General features: G+C 50.8%; 1 protein-coding gene across 2 annotated transcripts in view; it reads left to right on the top strand.

Annotated features, from left to right (window-relative positions):
• AR (androgen receptor) overlaps nucleotides 1-16,132 on the top strand; it is a 46,595-nt gene that overhangs the window by 9,947 nt on the left and 20,516 nt on the right. The window contains exons 1-2 of one of the 2 annotated variants that reach the window (XM_090150547.1): nucleotides 1,156-1,300; nucleotides 11,624-11,775. In XM_090150547.1, coding sequence (XP_090006673.1) covers nucleotides 1,284-1,300; nucleotides 11,624-11,775 — 169 coding nt within the window. In that variant the 5' untranslated portion in view covers nucleotides 1,156-1,283. Of the gene's footprint in view, nucleotides 1-1,155; nucleotides 1,301-11,623; nucleotides 11,776-16,132 lie in introns of those variants that run through there. The other variant, XM_031593965.2, reaches the window with a different exon arrangement.

The following is a 16,132-nucleotide window of genomic DNA, read 5'->3' as shown; positions in this document are numbered from 1 at the left end:
CTCTGGGTACGAATGTGAGCGCTGCCTGCCCCAGCACTGCCAGCACTGGGCTCCTGGGCTGTGGGGCCGGGGCAGTTCCAGAGGGGAGGCTGGCAGAGCAGGGGTGCACTGCAACAACCATTGCTAGTGCCATTCACCCTGGCAGAGCATGGCGCTGTGTAGCCTGGCACCAGGACTGCATTTGCAGGGCACAGCACTGCAGGAGAGTGCTCCTCCCTCTGCTTTTTTACTTTTAATGTGACCTGAGCAGAAGCCAGGAGGAGCAAGTTCATCGATGCTCTGTTGGGGCTTGGAAATGCCAGGCTCTGCATCTGGGGGAGCCTGTCTACAGAATGAGAACACAGTCAGGTGCTGACACTCCTGAGAAGTAGTACAAACTGTTTGTCAGGACGCAAACAGAACACGGTGTGGTTTTGCAGTAATGGAAACCATCTCAAAGCCTAACCACAGCTCCACAGGTGTTTGTGTATAGTAGGTGCCCTTTCTGTGCCAGCACCATCCTGCTGGGGTGGCTCCTGGGCTCCCCCAGGCATCTCAGGTGTCCCTGAAGCAGCTCTGTGCAGTGCCAACTGATTTTCTGTGCAGTCAAAGGCAGAATGCATCACACTGCTGCACAGCCCTGGAGCCAGAGGGGATGGGTCTCTCCTGATGCTTTAGTGCTCAGCTCGGGCATGCTTTGGGGCACTGGGGGCTGCCAGTGGTACATGGGAGTCTGTGAGTAAATTCAATGGCACCTCTGCTGTGCCACCTGCCCATGGCTGCCCCATTCCTGGAGGAAGCACTCACGATACCCAGAGGTGTGGGTGGGCAGATGGCGGCTTTCCCAAAAGCGCTTTCCGGGTGCAGCAGGACATGTTCAGCCCATGGGATAGGGCGCTTTGTATGGAGCTTTGCTGTCTGACTGTTGCCTTTCTGAGCTGGTACTTTGCTGGTTTCTGGTGTTTCTCCCTGGCTCCTTAGCAGTTTGACTCCTGTTACATATTTTAGCTGCATTAGCTTCTTTGCTGGTTAGAAATGGCAGAAAAAGCTCTCTGACCTTGGCTAGCATGATGAGAACAGTACAGGAACGAGCCTTTGTATCAGACATTCCCAGTGAAGGTTCCTTCCTCCCCCCCACGTGTTGGGGCTGCGCAGTGCAGGCGCTGCTGGGAAGGCTTGGATGGGCTCTGTGCAGTCCTTTCCCTTTTTAGAAGGATAGAAAAGGAGAAAAGTAATTTGTCTGCCAGTCAGTTAATTGCTTTAATCCGGGCGGCAGCGAGGCGCGTTAACTGGAGCAATCCCACATGCAAATGCTTTTCAGGTGATCTGTATTTCTTTTTGGATTTTCTATGTATGTGTGCAACGCATGTTCCAGGTGTGTGGCTTGTGTGTCTGTGTGCTCCTCCCCTTTCCCATTGATATAGTGCCTTGTTTTCCACCTCCTCACTTTGCTGCTGCTGTTGTGTGTCCCCTCAGACCCCCTGCCCTGCAGTCCTGCCCTCACCTGCTCTCCACTGCACAGCACAGGGGCAGACTGGCCCTGTCCCTCACAAAAACACCCATGGTGGATTTGTCCTGAGTTCCTGCCGCTGGTCTAGGAGAGAGCTGAGCGAGTGCTCTCAAGGCTGGGTGCCTAAAATTAGACTTGACATCTGTGTTTTGGTTTGCAGGCGGGCTTGGAAGAAAACAGCTCCTGGCTGCTTCACTGCTGGGGGAGCACGAGGCAGGGCCAAGGCATGAGCAAAGCAGGCACAGCTCTGCTCTGTGTAGCGGGGCCAGGAGAGCCGTGGTCTCGCAAGGCTGCAGTGCACACAGCAGCTGTGCAGGTGGGCGCTGCTCCCACGGTGCCAGGAGAGGCTCTGGCCGGAGCCGTGTTCTGCTGGGGCTGTGCTGGGAACTGCATTTTCCAGGAAATGCCTGCAGCCCCCATATGCAACAGGCATAGTGCTGCATGGCATGCATCCCTGGATGCAGTGTGCCACCAGCAGCCCAGGCTTCCCTTGTTCTTATGAGGCTGCTGCACACAAAGGTTACTGCTGAGCATGCCTGCAGGGTCCTTTCAAGCACTGTGCACGTTCACCCCAGGCCTGAGTGCTCCAAGGTGCAGGATAGTGGCAGGGCCCTCGGGTATCTGCAGCAACATGTGCGCTGCAGTGTGGTGTGGGGCCGCAGAGCACAGCTGGTGGCAAGCTGCTGGTGTGGGTGCAGGGCGATGAGATTCTGGGTGCTGTGCTGGAAGCTGAGTGCGAGGCTGAGGGTGCCAAGAAGGCCTCAGAAACACGAAGCCTTCATTATAACTTGCACGCTTGTTCTTTGAGATGACTCAGAGCGTGATCTGCTCTGAGGACACGGGGAGATGGTGCGGTTGCATAAGTTTCGAGGTCTTCTCTAGAAAACAAATGGTTTGCCAGTGGAGTGAATTTCTGCAAATACAGCTTACACTGCCCTCCAGATAAAATATCCCAACCCCCCCCTCTGCCCCAGCAACTGTATCTGTGCAGGGGTTTGGTCACAGCATAAACACACCTAAAAATAACAGGAGTGTGACCGCTCTGAGTGCTGGTGTTCCTGGGGCTGCCCCAAGCACTGCAGTGCCCGGGGGGAGCGGTGTGCCCAGGACCCCCTCCCCACATCCCAGCTCTTTGTGGGGCCACCCATGGGCAGCGCTGGGCCACCTGGGCCAACTGCTTCTGCTCTCACTGCTGTTTGTCTTCTGGATTTTCCGTGCCAGATTTTGCTGTTATCTGCCCATTTTCAACTCAAGCTTCATCCAATAAAGGAGTAAAAATGCAGAATTAGCAATGCCAGTTTCTGTAGCAATAATTTCACTGCCAAATAAACTGGGAAAAATATTACATGTTTTAAATATCCAAGCCTGGAAGCCAATCCCCAGCAGGCAGGCACGGAGCCCTCCCCTCCTGCTGCAGGAGCTGCATTTGGGATCTGAGGTCCGGGTGTGCTGTGGAGGGCTCAGCCCTGTGCACACCAAGCCCTTCCATGGGGCAATAACCCGAGGTTGGGATATAACAACAAAGTTCCTCCAGATGTTGTCTTCAGCTGCAGAGCTGATAGGGCGGTTTGTCTCCCATTAAGTGAGCAGTAAGAGGAGTGCTGCTATGCCCGTGTTGCAAGCAGGGCAAGGTGTGGAGCCTGATTCCTACTTTCTCATTGTAAAAGAATGGGGAAGCCTATGTTTACTAGGATCTGTTGGACTCCAGTATAATGGTAGGTGGTGCACAGCTGTTGCTGAAGCCTGCAGGAGGCCAGATTCCCAGGAGAAGTCAACGCCAGGAGTTCAGTGCGTTGCTAAACCAGCCCTGAAGTGGTCACATAGCCAGAGAGAAATCGATGTATTCAGCCAGGGCAGTTCAGGGTGGTTGTCCAGAGTGAGAGCTGCTTGGGGCTGAGCAGACTGCAAATGCAGGAGGATTTCTTCCAGCCTGTGTGAAGGATGAGGCATAAAGCAGCAGCATGGAACCTTAGGCAAAGATGAGACAGTGTAGTTTATGGCTTACAAATGATGTTTCTTGGCTTCAGCAGACAATTAATGTAAGAAACAGTCTGTTTTGGTAAATTTAGTCCTGACTTACTAGAGGAATGTTTACATTTCTTTTGATTTTAAGGACCCGTTTCATCACAATTTAGACATTCATCCAGCATCTAATAAATAAAAAATGTGCCATACACCACTTTCTGCGTTACAGAATGGAAAATGTAAAATCATGTCATTGCTTCAAAAACAGATACGTGTTTGCTGAACAGGAGAAAGCTCTTGTTAACAAAAACAGCTGTCTCATCCTCTGGGGAGACATCAATATGACCAATTGAAAAGGAAAACACTCAAAGCAAAATGAAGATGTGAACTTAGGTGCACTCCTGCACTGGATCGCCCGCTGGGTGTGCTGCAGGGCTGGATGTGATGCTGGGATGCAACTTCCAGCCCCCAGCACGGCCCATGTGCCATCCCTGCCCTGCTGACACTGCTCCCCGCTCTGCCCATCTCCCCACTGCTGGAGCAGTGTGCTGCTGTCCTTATCATAATGCTGAAGATATGCATGTTGTCCTGACCTCACCCCACACATTCACAGTTTGCCCCCGCAGCAGCCTGCAGTTTTCTGTGCCTGTATGAATCTGTTGGAGAGGATTCCTCGATCCTCCCTGGGAATCGGGTGGGCAGGTCTGGCTGTGAGCAGCGGGTTTGGTGGGAGCAAATGTGCTCTCACACCCACAGAGTGAGCGTTCTGCTGCTGACAGTGCTGTTTGCATTTTGTGCTAGCGCTGGAGATGGGCGCTGGTTTGCTTGTGGCTGTATGAGCAGACGTGGCTCACGAGTATTGCTCTGTGGAGTGCTGTGAGCAGAGATTCCTTGTCGGAATTATAGATGTGGTGCTGGCATTAAGATCCGTGTAGTACAGAAACAAACAGGAATCTGCACACGGAGGGCATGTGGAAGGGCAGTGTGGGTCCTGAACTTTGCTGCATCCCATGCTGTGTTTGTCGGGTGTGCCTGAGGCCAGCAGCCCCGTCCTCTCACTGCTGCTGCGGTGCTTAATGAGCATCTCTGTCCTGGAGGGGGAAGGCTGAGCATCCCCAGAGCAAAGCCAGGTGATGTGCCTGCAGCAGCTTGCAAAGAGAAGTAACAGTGCAGGTGGTTCCCGGGGGGTTCAGGCCCTCTGACCAGAGGGTGGTGCCTCTGAGCATGAGGTGTACTTTGTGATTTTCCCTGTACTCACATTTTGCCAGCAGATGAGATGGACTGAGGACTGAAGATTGTGGTGCGTGTTAAACTAACTCAAAAATGCTGTACAGGATGGCTGTTTCCTTGGGAAATAAGAAGGGTTCTGTGCAACCAAGGACACCGAGGTCCTGCCCTTGTGGATTCCAGGTGACTGCAGTCACCAGGGTGACACTGCACAGCTCTGACCTCTGGGCTGCTCAGGGCTGTGGCCTCATCACACTGCTCCTTTTTCACTTTTTGTCCCTCGTTAATCAGGTGAGCCTCCTTTAACTTTGCAATGGCTTTATGCCTGTCTCTTTCAGGAGGTGCTCAGGTGCTTCCTCCATTTGGTGAAATCATGTGTTTCATCTTCTCTTTCTCTGAGCTGACTTGTTGAAGCTGCTCCTCAAGCTCACAGAATAGAGCTTAGGCTTTGAAGCAGCAGCAATTTCAGTGTTATGCCCAAACAGCCATCTGCTGCCTGCAGAGGCACCCGTGCAAAGCAGGGACCACAGAGGGGCTCTGCTCAGGCTTTATGGAGCCCTTAGTAACCTGCCATCCCATTTTCTGCTTCATCAGATTTCCCAGCCGTCTGTGTGATGGAGTGAACTCTCCCGCCCATCTCCATCAATAGGCATGGGATGGTTTGGTTGGGCTGTTGAAAAAGCGTTTTAAAAAGAGTATTTTATGTGATTTGCGAGCGGAGTTGTGCAGCTGGGCTTTGCAGTGTGCTTTCCCCTGGTCCCCACTGTGCTGCCACCTGTAGCAGCAGTGCCATGCTGCAGGAGTGCTCAGCCAAGGGATCCTGTCCTGGGGGTGTGCTCATCCCTGTCCCCCCTCCAGGGGCACCACACACCCGCAGTCACCCGCTAGCATTTATTTGACTGCCACGAACATCAAATTCCCACATGTGTTCACCTGGCCACGTCCCTGTTGTTCACACTGCACCATCCTCTGCTGCCTCAGAGATGCTATCTCAGCTCTCCGCCTCCGGCAATTATACAAGAAAACAAAGCACAGGCAGTTTAGAAACACAGTCAAGGCTAGTTAGAAAAAGGGAAATAATTTCAGTGTACAAGGCTGCATGTTTTTAAAGCATTTTAACAGATGGGATGCTTTAAAGTTTCCAGGCAGCTTTGCTATCTGAGGCAGCGCAGGGCGGCGATGCTTTGGGGCCGGAGCAGCAGCAGGAAAGGAACGTGAACAGCAACGCAAGGCTCGTGCCTGAAATGTACCCTTGTGCACTTAGCAGTGCTGGTGCTGTGCTGTGAGTCACAGGCTCTCGTCCAGGAAGAGCTGAGCAGTTCCACTGACAGGAAGCCGCTATTTTTAATATCTTTCTTGAAAATGTCACATACAGAAGATACCATTGTAAAGGCAGAAGTTAATGCGAATACCATCACCATAGCTCAGGTATGACATCAGTTGAAATGGCTGAGAAAGGTCCTGCGTCATCCAGGTCTCTGTGTGTGTCCTCAGTTTGGGGCTCAATGTCCCCACAGGCACTTTTGCCTGACGGACCTTTCCATGTGATGCTGCAGGATGCAAAGCTGCCAGCACCATCCCAGGGAGGAGAGCCAGCACGTCGTGGTCTGTTCAGCACAGCCCAGCTGGATCCGAGTCGGTGTAAGCAGCAACACTGTGCTGCTCAAGGGGCGAGGTGATGCAACAGTGAGATTTTTCCAGGCATCAAAGCACAGCCATACACAGAACAGTGCTGCAACTCTTCATTTCAGACTGGTGGGTTGTCCTGCTGCAGCTGTGGGAGTAATTTTAGCATGAGAAATGCGGTCAGATATAAGATTGAAGTGGGTGGAAATTGTGTGTGTTCTATTATGTTAAAGTGAAGAAAAACAGGGAGTACAACCAGTGTGTGTAGTGTTGTGTTAGCACGGTGGATTGCTTAACTAATTGGTCTAATTACAGCAGGTAGGAATGAACTGCAGAAGTCGTGCTGATGCCAGAGCAAGTGTACTCCTTGGTACTGAGAGTCAGGAGCCCTGGGCATGGGGAGGGATGGGCAGCTGTGCCTCAGCTCCTGCTGGGTCACATGCACCTTTATGGCTGAAATGGAGACTTCGGAGGTTATGAGGAGTGGTTGGTTGGCTTCTCTCCTATCCACAACTGCCTTTGATCTTCTGGGAGCATTGTGGAATAGAGGCTGTTTGGTGAAAGCAAGCAATTGACAAGCAAATGATTACTTTGCAGAGTTACAGTTCCTACTGTATAGAAATATTTGCATGTGTTATGAACTCAGTAGACTCTGCTCACTTCCCTTCCAAGAGCCTTTCTGAAATGGCAGTGAAACCCTCCCTGTAGCAATAAGAGAGATAGTGAGGCTGTTTGGATTCCACTGTGGAAGAGGCTGGGTGCAGTGTGAGCAGCTCTGACCTTGGCCTTGCGTTGTGGACGGGGCTGGAATCTCATCCCGACGTCACTGCTCCACAAGTTGTGTCTGTGTGCACTCTGCTATCTCCCTTCTTTGGGTTTCTGGCAGTCTGACTCTTGCCATATATTGTACAAACTGCCTTTGTGCATTTTCAGCCCTCTGCAATGCTCACTACTTATTTTCTGGAGCTCTGCAGCACAGGGGGAGCAGCAGAGCCTGGGGGTGCAGCATTGCACGCTGTGGGCAGCAGCTCTCACATTGCCTGCAGCCCCTCTGCCCCACACGAGGCTGCCTCCTGCTGAGGGCAGGCGTGGGCACCCTGCCCATAAGTCCTCCACTGCTGGCCCATCACTGTGTCACCACCAGTGTGTTCTGAGAACCCTCTTAAAAGGTCTCTTAGATACCAGCTGGAAAATAGATCATTAAAGGTACCATCATTGCAGTTCCTGCTCCATTACCCACTTTTTATGTTACATCTTTTTTCTTGCATTTTTTTTTCTCTCTTAAGATGAAAAAGAAAAGGCAAATTGGCATCTTTTATAACCCCGGGCATTCCTGGCAGATGCTTTCAGTTCAGTGGGCAGTGAAGGTAACTCAGGCATAGGAGCACCCTGCAGGCTGTGCCGCTCCATCTCACATCTCAGCTCTGTTGTGCCCTCCGAGGAGCAGCTGTTGGAACATCAATCTTCAGACACGATGGGTGCTGGAGGTCAGAGCCTTCCCGAGTGCAGACCCCTGAGGGCAGCGGAGTTACAGCAGGGTTAACCTTCAGTGCATGCTCATTCCGTCCCATCCCCATCTCCATGCAGACCTGCACAGCGTGGGGCTGTCGGAGAGCCCCTTCTGCCTGTGGGCACACGGAGGGGCACCAAACACAGGTGTGTGGAGCTATGGTGGTACTTGCAGGACTTTTCTCAGCTGTTTAAAGGAGCTGTTTAAAAATGCATTGTGTCGTCTCGTGCCATTCAAGCCCTGATTGCTAACCTACTTTGCAGCTTTAAATAATTAAGCCTCAAAAATATTCCAAGGTCTTTTTGGTCCCTCCTTCTGTCATCACAGCAGCTGTTCCTGTGAGAGTCCCTTTTGCTTATTTCCTGCCTAAGATACACAGCACAAATAACAGAAAAGGCCTTACAGAGGGAGAGAAATTAGTCCTTTTCACATTTCTAATTGCATGTAGAGGACAAAAAGGGTAACAGACACTGAAGGAGAGGTCTAGCGTTGCTGGAATCCAAACAAATGCAGGATGAATAAGACATTTTTAGCAAAGCTTTTGTATCACGCTGTTGTTCATTTCTTAGCAGCATTTCCCTATGGCAGCAGCTGAGCCCCATGGTGATGCTGGTTGGGCCGTGGTGCTGCCAGGGCCTGGGAAGAAGTGGTGATGCAGCCTGGCTGTGCTGAGCTGGGAGAGTGCTGGGGGTCGGGGGAAGGCGGGGGAGGAAGGGAGGATGAGATGGGAGGCGTTTGTTGCATCTACATGCCTAAACCAGGCAGGAGAGTTGTAGCCAGCTGTAAGGACAGAGGGGGCTGGGTGGAGCCCTGAGGGTCCGTAGGGGTGAAGAAAGGCTCTGCCCCAGAGGGAGGCGGTTATGGCACAGCTCCCAGGACAGCGGGCACAGCCCTGAGCTCAGCTCTGACAGAGGGCTTGGGTGGTGCTGTGTGAGGCTGGGGGTTGGACTCTGTGATCCCTGTGGGTCCCTTCCAGTGTGGGATATTCTTTGGTCTCCTCCATTTAATCAGTAATTCAAAGCTCTGGAAGTTGAGTTTGTTTGGAAAGGGTAGATTAGCAGCATCTCCAGATGAGTCACTGATTACTACTGCTGAAAAGACGACAAATGACTCAAAATTTTTGTTTCATGCCTTAAGAACGAGAGAGAAAATGGCTGTTCCAGTTATTAACACCATCATTGCATAGCTCTCTAATGTGGAATATAAAATAGCATCGGTTTTGAAGGACAGAAGTGACAACAAGATCAGAAGACAGAGAAGAGCCTGAGTCCTGATCTCACCAAATAATCGTGCCATTTCATACATTTCATACTTCACTCCTTAGGAGTTCATTACAGACAGATGCGTTTCAGTAGGCACAGCCATCATGCATGTGAAGGGCACACTGCTCCGGTGTGCTGAAAGCAAAGCCGGCCTTTGCTTCTGATTAAACATCCCAATTAGTTATTCATGGAACAATAGCACCAGCCCCTCAAGACCTGTCTGCATGGCCAAGTATTTTCCAGTTTGCGGCATGGTTTAAGCGAATCAAATCTCTTCATCTGCTCCTGAGGATGTGCTTTTTCTCATTTGCAGCTCTCTCACCTCAGTCCGATTTGTATCGCTTTGGAAGTCAGACAGAAGAGAATGGGTATTCTGAACCAAAGAAGCTGCTCCTGTTGCCAGAGTTCAAATCTCTAAACAAAAGATTACGGCCAGGCAGCTGCTCTGGTGAGCAGCACACACTGCTGGCCTTGCTGCAGTTCTCCTCCGGAGATGTTGGTCCTTGAGCTCCCAGCGGAGGCAGTGTTCGTGCTGTCAGGGGGTGCTGTGTGTGAGCACAGGCTGTGCAGTCTCCCTGTTTTTGGGATTGCTGTGACCTGTGAGGCTGCCCCAGGGAAGCTGCACGGTGCCTCCCAGCACTGCCTCAGGACTGAGTGAGCGCAGGGCAGCAGTGCAGGCAGCTAGAAACGCCTGAGGAGATGCAAACTCAAGTGGAAAATTTGGTGTTTGGGACAGACAAATAGCACACATATCTTTCCTTAATTAAACCTTGATCTGGCCAGCCGCTCTTCTGCATGTCAGATGTCCTCTGGCCTGAGCCACGTGCAGAAGGGCAGAGCTGCCTGCAGGCCCTGGGGACACACACAGGTTAGCCTGGGACAGGGGCTGCCTGCCAGCACTGCGGTCCCTTGCCCTGGGATATGTGCTGATGCTTCACCCTATAGGCCAAACAGGGCCTTTCCAAGTACGAAGATCTTTACACAAAAAAGCTCTGGCACTGAGACATTCACTCCTAACATAACATTCACTCCTGTCTGCAGCATTCAATCTCCAGAAACTACAAGCACACACATTTTCAACCAGACAATGGCAGTGACCTATTGGTAATCAGAAGCCAGTTGCCTAGCACAGTGTTTTTACAGAAAGTCAATTTTAGTAAATAACTTAAAATATTACTACTTGTTGTGCTGCCCAGACGTGCATCAGCTTGCAGTTCTGAAAATCACCTCTCCCACCCCTGTGCCTCCTGTGCAGCAGCTTCCCATCAGCTCTGGGGCAGCAGCGCGGCACAGCGCCGTGTGCCAGAAGGGAGGGGGCAGAATGGCAGCAGCTGCCAGGGAAAGGCTTTGGGCACACAGGTGAGTAAGGAGATGTGGCAGGCCTGGAGTTCTGTTGGGATCTGCCTGGGTTGTGCAAGGGCTGCAGAGGCTCCTTGTGCTTTCCCAGCAGAACTTGGAAGAGGCTTTGTTGGATGTGGGAGATAGGGGAAGTGGCAGCAGGCACAGAAGACTCTGAGCTTCCCCAGGGTCCGTGCTGTGCACCTGCTAAGGGCTGCTTTCTGTCCCCATCCTTGTTTCCAACCACCCAGGCTGAAAACCCCAAGGAGGTCATTCAGGCTACTGAGTAGGTGAGAAGTAAATAGGAAGCTCAGCCATCCCTACTCACCCATTTCCAGTATACAATCACAGCTATTGCATGGTCAACACTATCTGTTGTATTTTGGGATCTGAGGTTTGTTTCCAGCATCTGCTTGCCAGCTGGACATCTCTCTGGCTATGGGGCCATTGCAGGGCAAGGAGCAGACGATATTCCCAGTGCACTGTTGTGACAGGGAGGAGAAGAGGTAGTGCCTTTAGTCCTGGGATGGGTATAAACAGGAGTCTGCTGGAACACGTTCAGAGCACTGCTTGATATTTTCAGCAGAGGATTCGGACTAGCTTAGTAGTCAGATGGATGAGGAAGGCATCCTGGAAGTGAGTTCAAGCCAGCTATTGCTGGGGATTCAGAGAGGGAATGAGTAGGAACTAAGCAAGGAGAAAAGAAAAGGTTTTGAGTTTGATGGCTTTGTAAAAACTAATCTGTTTTGATTAGGAATCAAAAGGATAAACTCATCTGTAGCGGTGTGACAACAATGACACAGTGTTGGATCAACTAGCTTAATGAGCATGCAAAGTAGCTTAATGAGCATGGATAAACCTTTTTACAGAAGCCAAAATCACACCAGTAGTGCAGCAGCCAGTGTTGGCTGTCTCCCCTTCCCAGGCTGTGCTGTCACAGTAGCTGCACTTTGCCATTCGTTGTCACACATGTACCTGGGATGAAGGCAGGAGTCACAACCCCGCGTGCTGTTCTGTGTGCCAGGAACTGGGCTGGGCTTTGTGACCTCGTGCCTTCTTCCTGAGCAGCCCTTGGCTTATCATGGCACTGAATCGTGGGGTTTTGCCATGGACATTCTTCCAAGTGCCATCTGCTGTGCACACCAGTAGCTCACCCTGACCTCCTTAGCTGACCCTTCCCTTGTCCTTGCTCTCTTCTCTCCGCAGGCTGGAGGCTGGCCGGGAGCACATCCTGCCCATTGACTATTACTTTCCACCTCAGAAGACGTGTCTGATCTGCGGCGATGAGGCGTCTGGGTGCCACTACGGAGCGCTGACCTGCGGGAGCTGCAAAGTCTTCTTCAAGCGGGCGGCCGAAGGTAACGCGCACGGAGGGGAGGGGCGACCACCCCCACCTCCCAGTGCTGGGTTTCTCCAGTAAAGCAGCCTGACTCCAAAGCCACCCTGCAGGTGGGAGGTCGTTAAGGATGTGTGCTGAAGCATCTCCTGCATCGCTTGGTTTTCATTCTGTTGAAAAGAAATCAGCAGCCTTACTTAATTTGTGAATCTTCCAAGCCAAGGGGACAGAGAGGAGAGTGGTGGGGATGAAGTGTGGTGGATTTCTGAGGTCTCCTAAACTTAAGAGTAACTTAAATGTAGGGGAGAACCTTTGAGTATAAACAGAACTTGTTGTTCTATGTCTGTAAATCTATTTTACAGATTGCTCTCAGAAAGTAACCAAACCATTTTGCACTTTGCATGGATCCCTGTTTCCCTTCCTCCGTCACCCATGCTGGGAGTGGCTCCTTGGAACTGCAGAGGACACTCGCATCCTATTGCCAAAATATGGCTGTCCAATAGCATGAATAGATAATGGTTGGCATTTTTCCCATGTAAATCATTTACAAATGTGTCTCTACACCAATTCTGTGCAAGGCCAAATGGATTGGCTGTGCATCCAGAGTAAATAACAGATGCTTGTTTAAGTCAGCAAGTAATTGTTGATTTATAGTAAGTGGAGCCTTGGCTCTCTGTCAGATACATTGCTGAAGAAACATTCCCTGTTGGAGAGGTGCTGCAGCACTGCTCCTCCTGCACTGAGTTCTGTCCTGCACAGCACAGCTCTGTGCGGAGGAGGATGCGGAGGGAAGGCAGGCTGCAGCCTGCCCTGTTTGCACTGTTCTTAAACCATGCGCTGTGTCGTTGTTCCCTTTCTTGTTTGTCTTGGATCATGAATTTTAAGAACGTTTGCACCCCTTCCTGCTTTCTAAGACTCGAGGCGTTGCGGAGGGTTAAGGTGTGTGGCTGCTCTGGGGTCCAGCAGTGGTTGTGCCGGGCGGGATCCTGCCCCCTGCTCACAGTGCGCTGCAGGGAGGAGCGGGCGCTGCCTCCTGCTGGGGGCTGCACAGCAGCAGCACCTGGCTGCTCTTCGCAGCACATAACAATGGAAAAGAAATCCTTTTGCAGGTTCAGATGCCAACTGCTTTTGTTCCAAGGGCAGGCTTTGGCCTGCGGCAGGGCACAGAGCTGCTAGCTGGTGTTCCGTGAGCAAGATCCCCTGGCCAAGGGCCAAGTGCCGAAACGTTTCCCTCTGGTCCCTCGATCAGGCAGTGGTCCCACTGCATGTCAGGGAGTGGATGTCCACTGATTTCAGTGCAACTTCCATCAGTTCCTTCAGAACAGAGGTCTGTGTTGTTTTTATACGTGGCAGATATCTCTACATGGAATAAACCCCCTTTTTGGGGATACTTTCTTTTTAAGGATGGCAAGTGCTGGGTGCCCTATTTGCAAACATGGCACAGCGCTAGGGAAACAGAGGGGTGGCAGCTGTGGGGCAGCACCAGGCTTCTGGGCTTGGGCATCAGGTGGCAGAGGGAAGCACAGCGACAGCCTGGATAAATGGCAGCAGAAGATGAGGGAGCTGGACAAGGGCAGGGAGCCACAGGTTGACAAGCAGGGAGACTGTGGCACCCAGCTCCTATATACACTCCTATACAGAGTGGATAGCAGGGCTCAGTCCTGGAGCTCCAACTTCCCACGCAACTTCTTGCAGCTTTGTTCCTATCTGTGTGTCTTCCCTGCTTCTGTGGCTGTTTCCAACTTCACAAGTGACGTAGGGAGGTGTTATGCAGGAGTAATGGGAGGCAGTTTATCTGGGTTTAACCCAGTCATAGGGTAGGTGCAGGACCACTCATTATTTTGTGCCCAGTGGTCTTCAGCAAAACATGCAAAATAAATGCATTTTGCTTACTGATCAAAGGAGAGAGGGAGTTTATTTTACTCTGAGATACATGGATAGCATCTTTATTTTGGGGAATAGACAGTAAATCAGACTTGTTTACAAATACTGAATGTTGCTGGTGATTTTCCAGCCAGACTTTGCCTAGTTAAAGCTGAGTACCTTTGAAAGCTGATACTCGGTGCGTTCCTATGTCTTGCAGCCCATAAAATGAATCTCTGAAAACCTTTGGGCACTTTTGGGGACGTTTTACAATGGCAAATTGGAAAGCTTCTCCAGTGCTTTCGTTTCCTTCCTGATTCTAGAGTCATTAGTTAGGAAAGGTCAGAGAAGCAGCATGCTACGAACTGAAGAGCAGCACAAAGAGATCACCTTGGAGAGAACAGGGAATAGCTGGATACATAGGTTTTAGTTTCATCACAGTCTTTGCCCAGTACAGTGCTGGACTTATTTTGCAATAGATCAAGGGTGTTTAATAAGACTTTATGGGCATGCACTGGCTTAGGGGTTAGAAAAGGAAAAACAGTTTTAAAAGAGGTTGTTATAACATTAGTTTTCCTCCTGAAACACACTGAATCCAACCAACTCTTTGAGAAAGATTCTGGGAGAGTTAGTAGAAAAGAGAAGAGTATTTTCCTCGTCTCTTTCTGTCAGCAGCTTTGATTCACAGCCTCTCTCAAGCCGTCCAGGTTAAATATAGGCAAACTCTAAAACCGCTGCTGCAGATTCTCCAGCTCTGATGTGGACTTTCCACACTTGCAGTCCTGGCAGCAACCAGAAATGGCCTTCACCTCTCCCTGTCCGTCACCCCTGTTTGGCTGGGGGTCAGAGTCCCACCAAGTTGTGCTGCACCACTGCAGCCAGGCACAGCCCACGGCGGGCTCCTCCTCCTTCCTCCTCCTCCTCCAGAACTGAAGATTTGGCGAACAAGAGGCACATCCACCCCTGCAGATTTCATTTATCCTAACACAAACAGGGCAGGCATCGCTCTGCACAATTCAGATGGCTCTGTGAGCCAGAGGCTTTGGTCCTGAAACAGACAAGTGCTCCAAACACAACACACTTTGCAATCAATCACCATTAGAAAGAACAGAACTGAGTTTTTCTCCAGGGATTTCCCTCAGGAGTTCCTGCTGTACCATCCCATCCCATCCAGGAAAGGAGTTACTTTTCCATACCCTGCTCTCATCCTTGAGAAATGAGAACCTTCCTCATTCTCCCCAGGACTGCAGGAGAGCTCATGGCCATCTTGGCTAGTGAAGTAGCTGCTTCTGTGTGATACTGCAGGACTGTATGGGAGCTGTTGAGTCACGGCCTGAACCACTGATTGATCACCTGAGGCAAGCACTGACTCAGCCATGAGAACACAGGTGAAGGCAATTCAGCAGTGTGACCAGAAGGGTTGGAGCCTGGCTGCACCTTTCCTGAAACCCATTTAAGGGCTGCCACTGGAGAAGGATCTCTTTCTGGAGATCCCTCCCTTTGGAGGTTTTTTCTGTAAGCCTATGACATGGATGAGCATTTCATTTATTTTGATTATCTCTTTCCACCACGATAATCTTTCTAGTTTTACAGCCTGTAAAATACCAGCCCAACCACGCCGCCCTGCTAACTGTATATTTGTTGATTGTACAAGGACTGTGACTCCACAGGCTGCATTCTTGATGGGACAGTGAGCTAAATTAACAAACAAACAAACCCCAAATCAGATTTGGCAAATTTCCCAGAGGACTCAGAGCCAGGCTGCTCTGCAGCCTGTGTCATTGCCTTTTGTGCACTGAGTGTGTGTTGACCTGGCAAGGATTGGCCTTTCACCAGAGAAACGTATCAGAGCTAACAACAGTTTCTTGCCAGTTTTTGAGGTGGCTGTGAGTTGAACTGAACTGCTTTCAAAGGCCATCACTGTGTTTTACAATTATCTCTTCTTATTGCTAATTGCGCAGAGGATTTGGGTTCGCAATAGACTACAACAGCATGATGTTACTGCCTCAGTGTTTGGTTTCTCGTGACCCTTTGAGTGTTCTTACCCTTAAAAGTCAACGGAAAGAGAAGAAGGTGAAATCGCAGGCACTGCTGACACTTCTGCTGCTCTCCCCTTGCCATCCTAGCAGCCCGCTGCAGGGCTTCCCGTGGCTGTCCGGCACTGCTGCCACTGGGTGACTGCTGTGCACGAGTCTGCTGGCCAGCAGCTTCTCATTGCTTGTGTGAAGTCTGAAGCAAACTGACGGCTCTGCTCTGGTCTAGGAGCAGTCAGACATGGCACTGTGTGGAGCTTGAGACAGGCTGACTTCAGGTCAGCCTGAGTTAGAGCATCACAGATTTGTCTTGTTGCCAGGGAGTCAAACAATTACACATCATTTAGCAACAATCCAATATCTCTTTCTGGATTTAAGTATCTTCAATTATACCTTCTTAACTGCGCATAATCCTACAGCTGTTTGATTTTAAGTCTTGCCGTTTTGCCTCATCTTGCAGCCCTCTTCTCACTGGATTGCCTC

This window comes from Phasianus colchicus, chromosome 14, assembly GCF_987193195.1.
Source record: "Phasianus colchicus chromosome 14, bPhaCol1.hap1.1, whole genome shotgun sequence".
NCBI lineage: Eukaryota > Metazoa > Chordata > Aves > Galliformes > Phasianidae > Phasianus > Phasianus colchicus.
This window is presented reverse-complemented; position numbering and strand designations above follow the sequence as displayed.